Source organism: Trichomycterus rosablanca, chromosome 16, assembly GCF_030014385.1.
Source record: "Trichomycterus rosablanca isolate fTriRos1 chromosome 16, fTriRos1.hap1, whole genome shotgun sequence".
Classification (NCBI taxonomy): Eukaryota; Metazoa; Chordata; class Actinopteri; order Siluriformes; family Trichomycteridae; genus Trichomycterus; species Trichomycterus rosablanca.
The window spans coordinates 22,984,383-23,002,947 of record NC_086003.1 but is presented as its reverse complement, the minus strand read 5'-3'; the positions used below and the strand labels follow the sequence as shown (position 1 = coordinate 23,002,947).

The 18,565-nt window shown below is 41.1% G+C and overlaps 1 protein-coding gene across 1 annotated transcript in view; it reads left to right on the top strand.

Annotated features, from left to right (window-relative positions):
• The window catches only part of LOC134330877 (neurexin-2-like), a 149,823-nt gene that overhangs the window by 28,251 nt on the left and 103,007 nt on the right, over window positions 1-18,565 (top strand). The window contains exon 2 of the mRNA XM_063012148.1: window positions 2,771-2,791. Within this exon, the coding sequence (XP_062868218.1) occupies window positions 2,771-2,791 (21 nt within the window). The remainder of the gene's footprint in view (window positions 1-2,770; window positions 2,792-18,565) is intronic.

Genomic DNA, 18,565 nt, shown 5'->3' with positions numbered 1-18,565 from the left:
GCCCATTCCAGCCTTGTGCAGGTCTACAATCTTGTCCCTGACGTCCTTTGATAGCTCTTTGGTCTTGCCGATGGTGGTCGAGAGATTTGAACGGAAGAAACTGATTCTGTGACAGGAGTCTTTTATACAGGGACAGGACTAATTTTTGTGCCTCATGGGCACATAACCGGTCTGTGGGGGTCAGAATTCTTGCTGGTTGGTAGGGGATCAAATACTTATTTCCCTTAATTAAATACAAATTAATTTATAACTTTTATTTAATGTTTTTTTTCTGTATTTTTTGTTGATATTCTGTCTCTCTCTGTTAAAATAAACCTTCCATAAAAATTATAGACTGTTCAAGTCTTTGTAAGGGGGTACACTTACAAAATCAGCAGGGGATCAAATACTTATTTTCCCCACTGTATATACAGTGTATCACAAAAGTGAGTACACCCCTCACATTTCTGCAGATATTTAAGTATATCTTTTCATGGGACAACACTGACAAAATGACACTTTGACACAATGAAAAGTAGTCTGTGTGCAGCTTATATAACAGTGTAAATTTATTCTTCCCTCAAAATAACTCAATATACAGCCATTAATGTCTAAACCACCGGCAACAAAAGTGAGTACACCCCTTAGTGAAAGTTCCTGAAGTGTCAATATTTTGTGTGGCCACCATTATTTCCCAGAACTGCCTTAACTCTCCTGGGCATGGAGTTTACCAGAGCTTCACAGGTTGCCACTGGAATGCTTTTCCACTCCTCCATGACAACATCACGGAGCTGGCAGATATTCTAGACTTTGCGCTCCTCCACCTTCCGCTTGAGGATGCCCCAAATATGTTCTATTGGGTTTAGGTCTGGAGACATGCTTGGCCAGTCCATCACCTTTACCCTCAGCCTCTTCAATAAAGCAGTGGTCGTCTTAGAGGTGTGTTTGGGGTCATTATCATGCTGGAACACTGCCCTGCGACCCAGTTTCCGGAGGGAGGGGATCATGTTCTGCTTCAGTATTTCACAGTACATATTGGAGTTCATGTGTCCCTCAATGAAATATAACTCCCCAACACCTGCTGCACTCATGCAGCCCCAGACCATGGCATTCCCACCACCATGCTTGACTGTAGGCATGACACACTTATCTTTGTACTCCTCACCTGATTGCCGCCACACATGCTTGAGACCATCTGAACCAAACAAATTAATCTTGGTCTCATCAGACCATAGGACATGGTTCCAGTAATCCATGTCCTTTGTTGACATGTCTTCAGCAAACTGTTTGTGGGCTTTCTTGTGTAGAGACTTCAGAAGAGGCTTCCTTCTGGGGTGACAGCCATGCAGACCAATTTGATGTAGTGTGCGGCGTATGGTCTGAGCACTGACAGGCTGACCCCCCACCTTTTCAATCTCTGCAGCAATGCTGACAGCACTCCTGCGCCTATCTTTTAAAGACAGCAGTTGGATGTGATGCTGAGCACGTGTACTCAGCTTCTTTGGACGACCAACGCGAGGTCTGTTCTGAGTGGACCCTGCTCTTTTAAAACGCTGGATGATCTTGGCCACTGTGCTGCAGCTCAGTTTCAGGGTGTTGGCAATCTTCTTGTAGCCTTGGCCATCTTCATGTAGCGCAACAATTCGTCTTTTAAGATCCTCAGAGAGTTCTTTGCCATGAGGTGCCATGTTGGAACTTTCAGTGACCACTATGAGAGAGTGTGAGAGCTGTACTACTAAATTGAACACACCTGCTCCCTATGCACACCTGAGACCTAGTAACACTAACGAGTCACATGACATTTTGGAGGGAAAATGACAAGCAGTGCTCAATTTTGACATTTAGGGGTGTAGTCTCTTAGGGGTGTACTCACTTTTGTTGCCGGTGGTTTAGACATTAATGGCTGTATATTGAGTTATTTTGAGGGAAGAATAAATTTACACTGTTATATAAGCTGCACACAGACTACTTTTCATTGTGTCAAAGTGTCATTTTGTCAGTGTTGTCCCATGAAAAGATATACTTAAATATCTGCAGAAATGTGAGGGGTGTACTCACTTTTGTGATACACTGTATATATACACTGATCAGCCATTACAAACCACCTCCTGATTTTATCAGCTCCACTTATCATATAGAAGCACTTTGTAGTTGTCCAATTACTGACTGTAGTCCATCTATTTCTCTGCATGCTTTGTTAGAGCTGCTGTGTCTGATCCATCCATCTATCATCCATCCATCCATATTTCAAATGTGCCTAAAATAAATTCTGACAGAATAAATGAGATATTTTATGAGGACGTGGCTTGTTGAGTCTGGTGTGAAGAACCTCCATTTCAGCAACCTTAATTCCACTGAACATCTTTGGGATGAACTGGAATGTCCATTGTAAGCCAATCTGAGTACCTAGGCTTACAAAGCTTGTTCACTTCAATTGGCAAAAATTCCAGAGTTACAATAAATCTTGTGAAAAGTCTTTTCAGAAGAGCTGAGGTTGTTCTAGCTCAGTTGCTCCCAGTGGTTTTGGAATGGAATATCCAACAAGCTGAAGGTCAGGCGTCCACATATATTTGACCGTATACTGTAGCTATATGGTGCGAGCATGCGAGTTGTATTTTGCCTTTAATGTTCCTCATGTATGTATGATTCTGAATATATTGTCATGTTTCTATTTTCCTCACTTCCCTTCTTTCAAAGCTCCAGACAGTGAATCAGAAATAAAAATCGATGGGTGTTTCTTGTTGACTCATTTATTTTTCTCTCTCTTTCTTTTCCCTCGGCCACGCCGCAGCCGTCCAACAAGTGTTAGAAGGTAAGACTGTTTCTTTTCTCTTCAGATCTGAGCTCGCGGGCCTGACCTGATCCTCTGCTCCTGTACTCTCATGCCTTCATTGATTTTGTCAGTTTGGACTGCAGTTCTGTTGAGTTTAGCAGGACCCAAACGGCAAACATAGATGAGACGTGTCTGAGGTGCATGAGCGCTGATCTCCTGTGTGACTTTTGTTTGTACGGCCGTGTGTGTGAAAAGCCTCCTGCTGTGTGGAGATGTACTGAATATATACTACAGGTTCAAAGTGGGTGATTGTATTGGCTCTTTAGGACTCTGGGCTGTATAGTAAGAGAGCTTTCTTAGAATTAGCTTGTGGTCAGGGTAAGCTATGTTGGAGCTGACTTTGTATAGCTGCACACACGCAATATCACAACACAAAAATGGTGACAATTTAAAGGAAAAATAACATTAAGGGTCTGTTGTAAAACCTAGTGAGCTGCCTTGCTGCCTACCTGGGCAGCTGCCTCAGTAGTGGGGATTGTAATAAGACATTAAACCTATAAGACAGATTATTTAGCTGCACTACTTATACAGCGATGACCACAATTTTAGCTTACTAAGCTAACACAGTTAGCCTCAGGCCATTCAAACCAATGGGCTGAGGCAGCACAACCCACTAGCATGCCAGATAACATCTCCCTCTGTATACTGAAAATGGTTCAATTGTCCCTGAATTTGCAAATAAATGACACTTGTGCACCTTTGTACAAATTACAAAAGTTGTGCCGCACTGAATGCTGGGATTGCCTTCACTGCAAAGGAAGCATCAGATGCTCCCTCATTATTCAGTCAGATTATCAGTTAAAATAAGGCACCTTAATAGGCAGCATTTTAAGACATGCCTTCTTCTCAGGAGAGTGTAGGATGTTGTACAATACGTCTATGTAGAGAGATCATTAGGTTTTTAGACAGACCCTAAAGTGATTTTATGTATTGGACCACCATGAACCACCAGTAATTTATTAGTGACCCTGTGCACTGTAAATACGGACCTTGTCATTCTAAAAAAGACCACTCCAGTCAGAAAAAGAAGTCTTCTATTACAAAGGATCTTCAAACTTCAAAAAGTTTCCACACTTGTATATTTTGGTTGGAAACGGTGATGGTGGGAGGAGTAGTAATTGGTTGTGTCTAAGAGACTGAGAGAGCTTACAGTCCGGATTTAGCGTCATCTGATTTCCACCTTTTTGGACGCTCAAAGAAGCTTTAAGAGGAAGAAGATTTTCATGTGATGATGATGTGAAAGCAGCGGTGGATCAGTGCTGCTGGCATTGAAAAGTTGGTGCAATGCTGGGAAAAATGCATCGAAAGGCATAAAGGCATAAATAGAGTAAAAAAAAAAAAAAAGTGCTGAAACTTTTTGAAAAACCCTCTAATAATCACCAAGTGACCAGTTGCAATGACTGTGTAGATCTGCACTGACCCTGTCTGTCTAGAGCGCATGTCTGTAGGTCTTCATCATTGTTTTTCTATACAATTTGCTTTCTTTCTATATACACTATATGGCCAAAAGTATTTGGACACCTGACCATGAGCTTGTTGGACATCCCAGTTAAAAAAGAAATGGTATTAAAATAGAGTGACCTGTATGTGATCTTTCCGACTCAAACAACAGCCACTCTTCTGACAAGGCTTCTCACAAGACTTTAAAGTTTGTCTGTAGGAATTTGTGCCCATTCACTTAAAAGAGCATTTGTATGGCTGGGCACTGATGTTTAAAAACACAATCATCAGCAAGTGATCTTTATCTCTCTACAGTGCATGATATTATCAAAAGATTCACTTTGGGATGAAGTGGGATGTATAGTGGAAGCCGGGCCTGCTTGACCCACATCTTCTTATTTAGACTGAATGGCCACAAATAACCACAAACTCCAAGCATTGGCAGTTTGACTCTTGCTCAATGGTCCAACAGTGGCAACCTGACAGTTGTGGGGTTTTAATCAGTGACCTTGCATCAAGGTCCAGTGCACTAACCACTGAGCTACCATGACTCAACTGACAATTGATGACGTCCATGATAAACTCTGATGGAAATACGTCCATGGGAATTTGAGCCCATACAATTAAAAGAGCAATTAATGGTTGGGCACTGATGTTGGTCAACAAAGCCTGAATTGATGTTTCAGTTTATTCCCAAGCTGGACCCTGGAGTTTCTTTATTTAAAGGTTGTCTATGTTATTGACCCTGCTTTGTACACAGGGGCACAGTCATGCTGGAACTGGAAAGAGCCTTCCCTAAACTGTTGCTGTAAAGTTTAAAACATATGATTAGCTGTTAGCAATAGTTGTGGCTGAAACACATGAGTTTAATATTTAGAAGACCTGTCCCAATACTTTTGTCCATGTAGTGTACATATTTTCTTATCTCCTTTTACTTTTGACCTTGAACTGACCAATCAGGGCGTGGTTGATCAAGCGCACTACTCACAGTCAACCTTAAAACCAGGCATGTCTCCATCCTGAATCATCACATATACGATTATACTGTCTTTAAATTATCATTAAATATTAATAGCGCTCGTGGGCTGAGTTAAAACTTCGGTTTATAAAAGGCAAAACCTGTTTAAGTGTATTTGTATTAAAATCACAAACGGTGCCAGGATGCCAGGCTCCTCTGTACGCGCGGTTCAGTGCCAGAGGAGTTTGTAACAGTTAGGACTCAGCCGAACCTAAAACCCCAGAGAGCTTACTGTGCTACCAGGGCTCTAGAGTGCGACCAATTTGGTCGCACATGCGACCTAATTTCTCAATGGTGCGACTAAAAAAAATCTCAGGTCGCACCGGTGCGACCAGGCTTCCGAGGGAAAAAAACAACAACAGACACACATTAGGCCAATAACATGGTCTAAACCAATCAGAGATAGTGAAGGGCGGGACATTATTCTAGCGGCGATATGTAAGCAACATTCAGCTCAGCCAATCAGAATGCAGCACCCGGTTTATACACGTGCGTTCGGATGTTCTGCAGTAAGTTTAGTTTTGTATACAAGACTCGCCGGATGTCCCCAGAATGGAAGTTGGGGTTCTGGAACTAGGCAGTCTAAAGTGTTGTAATGCTCACCGAAGTCCTGACTAAACAGTTAAAGTGACTCTACCCTGTCGTGTGCGTTTATTCCCACACCTCCACCACCGCACAGCAAAAGACCCGTTACATCCCCACCGGACAGCGGCTAGGTGAGCCGACCCTCTACAGTAGCAAGGGGCTAATGCTAGCGGTAAAGTGCCGCGATAGTGAAAGTAAAAACACGACAATATTTTCGTTAATAAAATATAAAAATAACTAAAAGACCAAAATATATTAGAAAACATGTAGTCAAAATACACAGTGAGTGCACCGCAAGCGATTTTGGGAATCTGTGTAAAAGATTCAGTAAAGCAGATAATATAATGCACTGCATTTAAGATTACACTAACACTCTAGAGCCCCATACACACACACACACACACACAAACCCACACATATATATACATATAATTTTAAATATACACACACACATATAAATAGATATACACACATACATACACATTTACTCTATTATTATTTTTATAATTTTTATAAAAAATAATTGCTATAATTAGACTATAATACTATAATTAACTGTAAAGAGCATGGGAAGACCATGGCCGGCAATAGTGTATTTGTGACTGGTTCTAATACATTTTGAATTGAAAGGCTGGAAAAACCCAATGCATCTATAAAACACATTACATGCGGCGATAAATGCACTGCCCAAGTGTCCCCTCTCCCCACTGCCTTTCAGCGGCAAGCAGCAGCAAACAGATCATCAGACGAGGCCATGTTGACCAGATTGTTAGTTAATTACAAGTCAATATTGCCTATATGGACAGTGATAAAAAAAAAAAAAAAAAAAGTGAACCTGTAAAACTGCGGTGTTAAATGCGATGCAGTCGAAAATTTGGGTGCACCTAACTTTTGTGCTGGTGCACCTAAGAAAAAAAGTTAGGCGCACCAGTGCAACCAGTGCAAAAAGTTAGTCTAGAGCCCTGGCTACTCATTGTGTGGTTCTGAACCCCCCTTACGGCACTAATGCTAACGAAGTACAGTACCTGGTGAACTGTGGGGCCATCAGCAAAATGTTAATCTTACACCCTGAAGAGGTTTATTTTAAATCACTAGGGACCGAAAAGGTCCGGTCAGTCAGTCCTCTCTAAATGATCCTATTCTGTTGGTTTTGTATCCTGAGGGGACGGGGGTTTGACACGTCGTAGCATGTCAGCAAACTTTTTAGACATTTATAGAATTGAACATGGATGCTGAGGTCTGCATGTATACACAGAGCCAGCAGAACAATGGCGCTGTTAGAAAACAATTCATTTTATTTACCATTTATTTAATATAAATGGAACAGTGGTAGCCTACTAGCCAACTAGAAGGATGTGGGTTTGAATTCCGGCTCGGCTCACACTATTATTATTATTATTACTATTATTATCATCATCATCATCATCATCATCATCATTATTATTATTATTACTATTATTATTATTACTATTATTATTATTATTATTATTAATAATATTATTATTATTAATAATAATAACAATAATAATATTGTTATTATTATTATTATTAATAATATTATTATTATTAATAATAATAATACTAATAATAATAATAATAATTTTGTTGTCATTATTAGTAATATTATTATTATTGTTATTATTATTGTTTTTATTATTTTATTATTATTGTTATTATTATTATTATTATTATTATTATTATTTAATATTTTATATTATTATTATAATATATAATAATAATGTATAATAATAATATATAATAATAATAATAATAAACACAGTTGTAGCCTAGTGTTTAAGGAACTGGACTAGTAATCAGAAGGTAACTGGTTCAAGCCCCACCACTGCCAGGTTGCCACTGTTGGGCCCTTAACCCTCAATTGCTCAAACTGTAGACTATCACTGTACTGTAAGTCGCGCTGGATAAAGGCATCTGCTAAATGCAGAAGATGTAAATGTGAGGGTTAAGGGCCTTGCTCAAGGGCCTAACAGTAAGGGCTAAGGGCCTTGCTCAAGGGCCCAACAGTGAGGGTTAAGGGCCCTGCTTAAGGGCCCAACAGTTGCTCAAAGGCCCAACAGCTCAAGGGCCCAACAGTGAGGCAAAGGGCCTTGCTCAAGGGGCCAGACAGTCGCTCAAAGGCCCAACAGCTCAATTGCCCAACAGAAAGGGTTAAGAGCCTTGCTCAAGTGCCCAACAGTTGCTCAAAATCCCAACAGCTCAAGGGCCCAACAGTGAGGGTTAAGGGTCTTGCTCAAGGGCCCAACAGTTGCTCAAAGGCCCAACAGTGAGGGTTTAGGGCCTTGCTCAAGGGCTCAACAGTTGCTCAAAGGCCCAACAGCTCAGTTGTCCAACAGTGGGGGTTAAGGGCCTTACTCAAGGGCCCAACAGTTGCTCAAAGGCCCAACAGTGTGGGTTAAGGGCCTTGCTCAAGGGCCCAACAGTTGCTCAAAGGCTCAACAGCTCAGTGGAACAACAGTAAGGGTTAAGGGCCTGGCTTAAGGGCCCAATGGTTTCTCAAGGGCCCAACAGATTAATGGCTCAACAGTGAGGGTTAAGGAACTTGCTCAAAGGCCCAACAGTTGCTCAAAATCCCAACAGTTGCTCAGTGGCCCAACCCAACAGTGAGGGTTAGGGGCCTTTCTCAAGTGCCCAACAGTTGCTCAAAATCCCAACAGTTGCTCAATGGCCCAACAGTGAGGGTTAGGGGCCTTGCTCAAGGGTCCAACAGTTCCTCAAAGGCTCAACAACTCAATGGCACAACAGTAAGGGTTAAGGGCCTTGTTCAAAGGCCCAATAATTGTACAAAGGCCTCCAACAATAAGGGCTAAGGGCCTTGCTCAAAGGCCCAACAGTTGCTCAAAGGCCCAACAGTGAGGATTAAGGGCCTTACTCAAGGGCCCAACAGTTGCTCAAAGGCCCAACAGTTGCTCAAGGGCCCAACAGTGTGGGTTAAGGGCCTTGCTCAAGGGACCAACAGTTGCTCAAAGGCTCAACAGCTCAGTGGAACAACAGTAAGGGTTAAGGGCCTGGCTTAAGGGCCCAATGGTTTCTCAAGGGCCCAACAGATTAATGGCTCAACAGTGAGGGTTAAGGAACTTGCTCAAAGGCCCAACAGTTGCTCAAAATCCCAACAGTTGCTCAGTGGCCCAACCCAACAGTGAGGGTTAGGGGCCTTTCTCAAGTGCCCAACAGTTGCTCAAAATCCCAACAGTTGCTCAATGGCCCAACAGTGAGGGTTAGGGGCCTTGCTCAAGGGTCCAACAGTTCCTCAAAGGCTCAACAACTCAATGGCACAACAGTAAGGGTTAAGGGCCTTGTTCAAAGGCCCAACAATTGTACAAAGGCCTCCAACAATAAGGGCTAAGGGCCTTGCTCAAAGGCCCAACAGTTGCTCAAAGGCCCAACAGTGAGGATTAAGGGCCTTACTCAAGGGCCCAACAGTTGCTCAAAGGCCCAACAGTTGCTCAAGGGCCCTACAGTGAGAATTAAGGGCCTTACTCAAGGGCCCAACAGTTGCTCAAAGGCCCAACAGTTGCTCAAGGGCCCTACAGTGAGGATTAAGGGCCTTACTCAAGGGCCCAACAGTTGCTCAAAGGCCCAACAGCTCAAGGGCCCTACAGTGAGAGTTGAGAGCCTTTCTCAAGGGCCCAACAGTAATTGTTAAGGGTAAGGGTTTAGGGCCTTGCTTAAGTAAGGGTTAGGGGTCTTGCTCAAGGGCCCAACAGTGGGGTGTGAAACAGCGACCTTTTCATAACTACTCCAGTACTTCAACCGCTAGGCTACAACTTCCTGTTAGCCATGGGTGTAGCTGAAACCCTTGTACTTAATAATGAGAGGTATCCACAAACTTTTGATCATACAGAGAATCAGCATTACATTTCATACAGATGAATTCAGGCTCATTTGCTTTACATTTCATACAGATGAATTCAGGCTCATTTGCTTGTTATATTTCAGCAGTTTGAGGGAATTTTTAAAGTACCTAGAACTGTTCGTCTCCTGTAGCCTCCTCACCGTGTTCATTCCTCTGGCTGTTCCAGGTACAGAGCGAGTATCAGAGAGGATGCAAACATCTGAGCATGTCTGCGGCATTTTGTTCTGAGCTTCTGCTTTCAGCATTTTTCTTTAATCATTCTCCCACTACGCGATAATAAGCCGGGGTACTCGGACCAGAGCAACATCAGACGCTAACGTCAGGGAAGATGCTCTCAAGCTTTTGTTGGAATAAAGCTGCCTATTGCGGCAGAACGCACAAAGCAAGCACTCCAGTCAGTGAAGGAGCCCTATCATTAGTCCTCCACTCATGCTCTTTGCTGGTCCAGTTTTGCTTTTCACACTACATGACCAAATATATGTGGACACCTCTTGTAGCGATTGTGTTCAAGTGTTTCAGACACCGATTGATAACAGTTGTATGAAATCTGTCATTTAAAGGCTCAACATTTTTTGTATCATCATTATTATTAATATTATTATTATTATTATTATTATTATTATTAATAGTATTTTTATCAATTATTATTATTATTATTATCAATAATAATATTTTTATTATCATCATTATTAATATTATTTATTATTATTATTATTATCATTATTATTATTTTATTATTATTGTTATTATTACTATTAATATAATTATTATTATTATTATCATTATTATTTCATTGTTTTATTATGATTATTATTTATTTATTATTTTATTATATAATAATAATAACAATAATAATAATAATAAATGCAGTTGCCTAGTGGTTAAGCAACTGGACTAGTAAGAAGGTCACTGGTTCAAGCCCCACCACTACTAGGTTGCCACTGTTGGGCCCTTAACCCTCAATTGCTCAGACTGTAGACTGTCACTGTACTGTAAGTCTGGATAAAGGCATCTGCTAAATGCAGAAAATGTAATTTTGACGGTTAAGGGCCTTGCTCAAGGGCCTAACAATAAGGATTAAGGGCTTTGCTCAAGGGCCCAACAGTTGTTTAAAGGCTCAACAGCTCAAGGGCCCAACAGTAAGGGTTAAGGGCCTTGCTCAGGGACCAACAGTGGCAACTTGGTGGTGGCGGGCTTAAACTGGCAACCTTCTGTTTACTAGTCCAGTACCTTAACCACTGAGCTATCACTACCCTAAGTCATAAAGTGGAGCCGATTCATGCTCCAAAGTGGCAAGAGAGGTGACTCCAAGCTACAGTGGTACCTTGAAACTCGACGTCAATTGGTTTTGGGAGTGGCGTCGAGTTTTAAAAGGCGCTGAATTTCAAGGAATTTTTTCCCATAAGGATGTATGGGAAACCTGTTAATGCGTTCCATGGTCCCATGGAACTGCATATATTTTTGACTAATGTAAAATAATGAGGTTGTTTTTGATACTTATACACTGAAAATAACACAAATATAATATAAAAAACACTGAAATACAATTAAAAAACAGTTAAATACAATAAAACCTGCACTTTAAATGTAATTCTTTAATGTTTTCTTATGCTTCTTAAATGTGGAGATGCTTGATCTTGGAATACCGTATTCCGTTCAGTACCGGCGCATTCACATTAGAAGCGGCAAAATAGTGTTATGAAAAAATTTGATATTATGTTTGACATCACCTGAATTAGTATTTTGCTGCTCATGCATTAAACACTTAAACAGTGGTACCTTGTAACTCAACGTCCCCTAAACTCAAAATCTTTGAAACTCAACAATCTTCGTCGAGAAATTTGTACCTTTAAACTCAACATTTTCCCTTAAACTCAACATGTTCAGTTTGTTTTTTAAAACTGTATTTATTTAATTTCAAATTAACAATGAACAGCCGCTTTGTTCAGCGCTCGACTTGAGCGGTGCGGTAAAACATCATCAAAGTGTGCATATGAGACGAATCTGCATTTGTGGAATAACCGTCAGTTTTATTCTAAAAGCTCCACATGTATCTGTGTTCATCTGGATTTTCCTCACTGTTTCACTTTTAAACTTGTGTTATAACTCGGGGTGCTGAGAAATTGTAAGAATCAGCTTTTTATTTCAGTGTATAAGTGTCAAAAACAACCCCATTATTTTACATTAGACAAAAATATATGCAATTCCACAGGACCATAGAACACATTAACAGGTTTCCCATACATCCTTATGGGAAAAATACCTTGAAACTCAACGTATTTTAAACTCAACGCCACTCCCAGAACCAACTGACGCTGAGTTTCAAGGTACCACTGTAGTTGTTAAATCCTTATGTGACTGCTTGAGACGTGGCTGTGAGTCTAAAGTGCAGAGGTAAGCAATGTCTGTCATTAACATGTCATACAGCTGTTGTAACAGATAAGAAACAACACTTAGCACAGAATGGAGGTTCCAGAGTCCAACACCCAATGTGATTTGGCCAGACCAATATAAAGAGAGGCCCACAGCTCTGTTCCTTGTTCTTCTCCAGATAAACTGCTGTAAGAACCCACGATCGTGCCAATAGATTCTCTAATCCAGTCAACTGTAATCTTTGTTTCATTTATCATCTCACCTTATTTTTCCACGACAATAGCTTTAGTGCTGGCTGTGCTGCTGTTTCCTATGGAGTGTGGTGATGCACAAAGCTTAACGTGACTTATTGTACTAAAACAACGAGCGAGGAATTTCATTAGTGGAAAGAACTTATGAGCAGTAATAATTAAGAGAAGTTTAGTGTTCCTGTCTCGTTCTTTTAATACTCTCTCGGAAAAGCTGATACAATTTCTCAGCACTCGAGCTGCAACACAAGTTTAAAAGTGAAACAGTAAGGAAAATACAGCTAAACACAGACACATGTGAAGCTTTCAGAGGGAATTTGATGGTTATTCCACACAAATGCAGATTCGTCTCATATTCGCACTTTGATGACGTTTTACTGCACCACTGCACTTGTTGAGTTTAAGGGAAACGTTGAGTTTAAGGGTACAAATTTCACGACAAAGGGCGTCGAGTTTCAAAGATTGGTCGTCGAGTTACAAGGTACCACTGTAATCATGAGGTGTTCACATTCTTTTGGACATGTAGTGCATACATGGTTTATGACCGGGGGAAGATTGCACAGTCTCTCCTGTAGACAGCCACATGAAGCACATTAGAAGATGGCAGTGCCACGTCTGCATCCTGGCTCTGGATCTGATACCAGAGCAACGGCAGCAACAAAAGCATCGAACGCTAATGATCACCCAAGCAGGTGGGACGAAAACATATCTGCAGCGAAGCCGCCCCATTTAGCAAGCGGCCTCCTTCTAATCCAGCCTGGCTCAGAGGTGCCAGCTGTCGCTGCTGCTCAAACTGGCATCAGAACCAGTCACGGGCTCCACTGTGCCAGGCTTTAAGAGGAACCCAGACCGGTGCTTCATGTGCATGTGTGGGTTTGGGTAGTCTCCACATCCCCAGCTTCACGCTGGTCAGAGCGATGCCAGTCTGAGCTCACTCAGCATCCTGCCACAGCAACCTGTGCCAGTCTCAGCACTTGGCAGGGTCGAAAAAAAGAACAGCTGGCACAGCAGCAGCCAAATCTCTAAGAGTCTGCGTGACCTTGGCGTATTCCCTCTGCTGGAGGCTCTCCTTCAAGAGACGGACTGTAAAACAGGACATGCAAATTGCAGGTCCAAATACTTCACCCGCATCTAGATAGCAGATAATTAGAGCAAACGTCAGAGGCTTAGTATGGCCGAAAGTATATGGACATCCCTCCTAATTATTGAGTTCAGGAGTCTCAGCCACACCCATTGCTAACGGGTGTATAAATCAATTATATAAAATTAATGATATGTCTTGATTGTTGGCAAGGCTCTTTCATGAGATTGTTGCGCAACATCAGTGCCTGACTTCACTAATGCTCGTTTGGCTGAAAGGTTTACCATATCTTACAGGGGGTGGGGTGGAGGGTCAAATCTAAATCAGTACCAATAGTCAGAAATTTGAATTCCCAACAAGTTCATGGTCAGGTGTTTACATACTTTTGGCTATAACGTGTATGTCTTGGTGTTTTTGACTGGGTCATGAATCTACTTATAGTACAAAACTGGAGATGGTTTTATATCTATTAATTAATTTTGCCTTAATTAGCCCCTTTACATAGTCAACAAAAAGCTGGCATGCCCCAGATTTGGGTTTTTGACCTCCCAACCTTGCAAAATTACTACAACGAATGATCACACAAGAGGGAAGGAGGACGCAAATCTATTAATTCTTATTGCTTTTCCTGCACCCCGAGAACAACTCTCCGGAAAGGCAGCAAGTCCATTGCACGACAACTCACTTCAGTCATTTAGTCACACCCAGGTTCATTTACAACAGCCAATCCACCTTCTGAGGTCTTTAGGAGGTGGGAGGAAACGGAAGTCTCCAAAAAGCACTGATGCTGACAGCTTTCATCATTATACATTTTACTGCTTTTACAAACACCAGGAGTACATTTGTTAATGCCCATAGTTTTGAAATGGGATGTCCAACAAGCAATGGTTAAGTGTCCACATACCTTTGGCCATATAGTACTTGACTAATACTTTGGTGTGGAAGATTATACAGTCTCATATGAGATGTAGAGACACAAGAAGCAGGTAGACAAAATTGATTCAAAGTTTAAAAGTCCAAAGGGCGGCCAAATCTATTAATGCCAATGGTTTTGAAATAAGGTGTCCAACAAGTCTATGATCAGGTGTCTATATACTTTTGGCTATATATTACATGGCTAATACTTTGGGGGTGGAATGGGATAGTCTTATCTGAGATAAAAAGACACAAGAAGCAGATAGACAAAATTTAGTCTGAAGTCCAAAGGGGGGGCAAATCTATTAATGCCAATGGTTTTGAAATATTATGTCCAACAAGCGTGTGATCAGGTGTCCACATACTTCTGGTCATATAGTTCATGACTAATACTTTGGTGGGTGGTGGGGTGGTGGGATACAGTCTCATTTGAGATGTAGAGACACAAGAAGCAGGCAGACAAAATTGAGTCTGAAGGTCTGGAACACAAAGAAGCGGTCCAGATCTATTGTTGGTTTTGAAATAGGATGTCCAGCAAACTCATGATCATGACTGGTCTCATCTGACATATAAGGATACTAGAAGCAAGTAGACAAAATTGATTTGAAGGTCTGCAATACAAAGTGCAGCCAAATCTATTAAGACCTATAGTTTTGAAATAGAATGTCCAACAAGCTTGTGATTGGGTGTCCACATACTTTTGGCCATATAGTGTATAGTTAATGTTTTCATAGAGAAGATTATACAGTCTCATCTAAGATGTAGAGACACAAGAAGCAGATGGACAAAATTAATTCGAAGGCCTGAAGTCCAAAGGGCGACTATGGGTAATGCTCATGGTTTTTAAATGGGATGTCCAGCAAGCTTATGATCAGGTGTCCACATACTTTTGGCCATATAGTGTATGACTGGTACTTAAGCGGTTAAAGATTATACAGCCTCATCTGAAATGAAAATACACAAGAAGCAGATAGACAAAATTGATTCGAATTGATTTGAAGTCCAAAGGGGGGACAAACCTGTTAATACCCATGGTTTTGAAATGGGATGTCCAACAAGCCCATGATCATGTGTCCATATACTTTTGGCCTTATATTACATGACTTATACTTTGGGGGTGGAATGGGATACATTCTTATCTGAGATGTAGAGACACAGAAGCAGATAGACAACATTGATTTGAAGGTCTGGAGCACAAGAGGGAAGGGGGCAAATCATGCACAGTCCAACAAGCTCATGGTCAGGTGTCCACATACTTTTGGCCATATAGTGTATGACTGGTGTTTCAGCAATTAAAGGTTATCCAGCCTCTATGTATGATGTAGATGGAAAAAAATGGATTTGAAGGTCTGGAGCCCAAAGGGGGTGGGGGTTGGCAGATCTATTGTTGACCACGGTTTTGAAATAGGATGTCCAACAAGCTCATGATCAGGTGTCCACATACTTTTGGCCGTATATTACATGACTAATACTTTGGGGGTGGAATGGGATACAGTCTCAAAATTGATTCGAAGGTCCAAAGGGGGGACAAATCTGTTAATGCCCATGGTTTTGAAATGGGATGTCGAGCAAGCTCATGGTCAAGGGTTCACATTCTTTTGACCTTATAGTCTATATGTAGTAAATACTGACCGTCCATTAAATAAAGCAGTGGTTGAATTCCTGTTTATGTATTTATCTCAGCCTAATCCATTGCAGCTCACAATGAGAAGCTGACATCCAATTTGGGCAGGGATTTTTTTTCTGTGCCAGTTTAGTGCCAGTCACGTCCAGGTTCAATTTTAAATGGATTAAATCAGCGCGGCTGCTTTTGTGTGGAATCTTGCAATAAAGATGACTTTCATAAAAATAAAAGCTGGTTTTCCTCAATAAAATATTTTAATAGCCCTCTTAAATTTTCCATTTTTGCTCCATTCTCGTATATTATTCAGTGATGGGTCTGTGGATGCTGCGGATAAAAAACCATCACGTCAGCTCGGAAACGTTTAATATAGCATATTTTTCCTTCTAGTTCATGGGTTTGCTTTATTCGAAGGGAATAAAATGTTCCAATAACAAATACATCTTTTGGTCCGAATAATTGGCGCTGTTAGCCGCCAGTGGAACAATGAAAGACAAAAAGCCGAGGACTGAGGAAGATGGGAAGGAGGGAGGACCGGGGTTGCTTTGGGCTGTGTTATACTATTGGAGACACAGGAGCCTGTTGCTATGCCAACACTGCTGGGCCGCGGCGTATTAACGTCGACGTCCACGGCGGGGCCGCGCCACGTCGCTCGGGCTTGCACTCGTCGGACGACGTCACACGTTTGCGCGGCTGCTAAATAAATGTTTTCTTCAGCTGCGGCTCCAGAGCCGCTCCGTCTCGTCTGGCTTTTATTACCCCGCCGCCGAACAAAGGCCAGTCTGGATGAGCCGCGGCTCCTTGTCTCTTCTTTAGCATGAATTAGTCGAATATGTTCGGCTGCTTAATAAATCAGTAGCTAAAATGAAAACGGCCGGTCAGCGGTCATAAATAAAAGGCCGGAATTTTTTTAATGGAACCCAGCGGGCTGGTAAAGTAGAGTTGAAGTATTAGACTGCAATTAATATTTCATATTTTCGCTTAGTTAAGGCGGTTGAGCAAGAAATATGAGGGTAAACAAAGCAGAGTAAATGCCTTCATTTCACACTACAGTGATTCCACCATGCCGCCATTGTTTCTGCATTTGTTAACAAGGTACGTCGTTTTTTAACCCCCCTCCGATTAGATTTTCCCTTTCCGTCTTCGAATGATCTCGCCTGACTCTGTTTTGTCTCCCGGATGCAAGTCATTCTTCCTTAATTCTTCAGAATGTGACTTGTCACTGCGCCGTAAACTGTAATAGCAGCGTCCACAGAAATCACTCATTTATTTATTTTACCAACCACTTCATCCCTCTCAGGGTCACGACATTACCCAGGAACACTAGGTACAAGGCATGGATACATCCTAAACACATTCACTCAATCCTAGGGACAATTTACATCAGCCAATCCACCTTCTGCATGTTTTTGGAGGATGGAGAAAACTGCAGCCTTTACAGCCCTACAGTTTTATTGCTCTGACAAACACCAGGTTTATCATCAGTTCCTTTTCTTATTGCTTCTCTGGCACCTGGAGCACAAAACTCCCAGTAAAGGCAGCAAGTTCAAATTCAGTCAGTCAGTAAGTCAGTCACACCCGGGTTCATTTACAGCAGCCAATCCACCTTCTGAATGGTCTTTGGGAGGTGGATGGACACTGAAGCTCCTGAAAAGCATTAATGCAGACACCTTTGACATTCCTACATTTTACTGCACTGACAAACACCAGGAGTTTATTTATTCATTTATTTGTTCTTTAAACTACTGCTTTGTCTTGGTCAGGGTCACTGTCACTGTGGGTCCAGTTCCACTCCTAAACAAACACTCAAAAGCACAGCTGAGATTTGAACCCCAAAACCCAGAAGTTGTGGATTAGTGTAGTTTACTGCTGTACCAAATGAGCGCTCCACAGTCGTTCAAATATACAGACATCTAAACTGGTATTTATTAGTATTTATTTACTAAACTGTGGTCTACTGTTATTGGTACATTTTAAAACTCTTTTTTTAAACTGTTATCATTATTATTACCATTATTATTACCGTTATTATTATTATTATTATTGATATTGTTATTATTGTTTTTATTATTATTATTATTATTGTTGTTGTTTTGTTGTTGTTATTATTATTATTATTATTATTATTATCATTATTTTTATTATTGTTTTTATTATTATTATTACCATTATTATTATAAATAATATTATTATTACATATAGGGAGAATTTATAGCAGCCAGTCCATCATGTACATAAACATGAGGAGAATGAATCCCACACAGACTGTGACCAGATATGAGAATTGAACCTGGATCTCCAGGACCTAGATTTCTATGCAGCATCCACATTTTTTAAAAGCTGCATTACATCACTGTTAAACATTTCACAATTAGTCCACACTTGTGTAGGAATATTTTCCAATCTTGGTTGTCCAGCACAACATCTAATAAAAGTAACAGTCAAATAATGAATACATTTAGGGCATCAATCCCGTTCCCCATAATAATTCCCAAAAATGACACCAAATTGGACCTGACATCTGTTGACTACGAGATAATGTCTTAGGCTTTTAGGGCGTGGATGGTAAACGATTGGAACAAGTGGACTTCTTTGTAT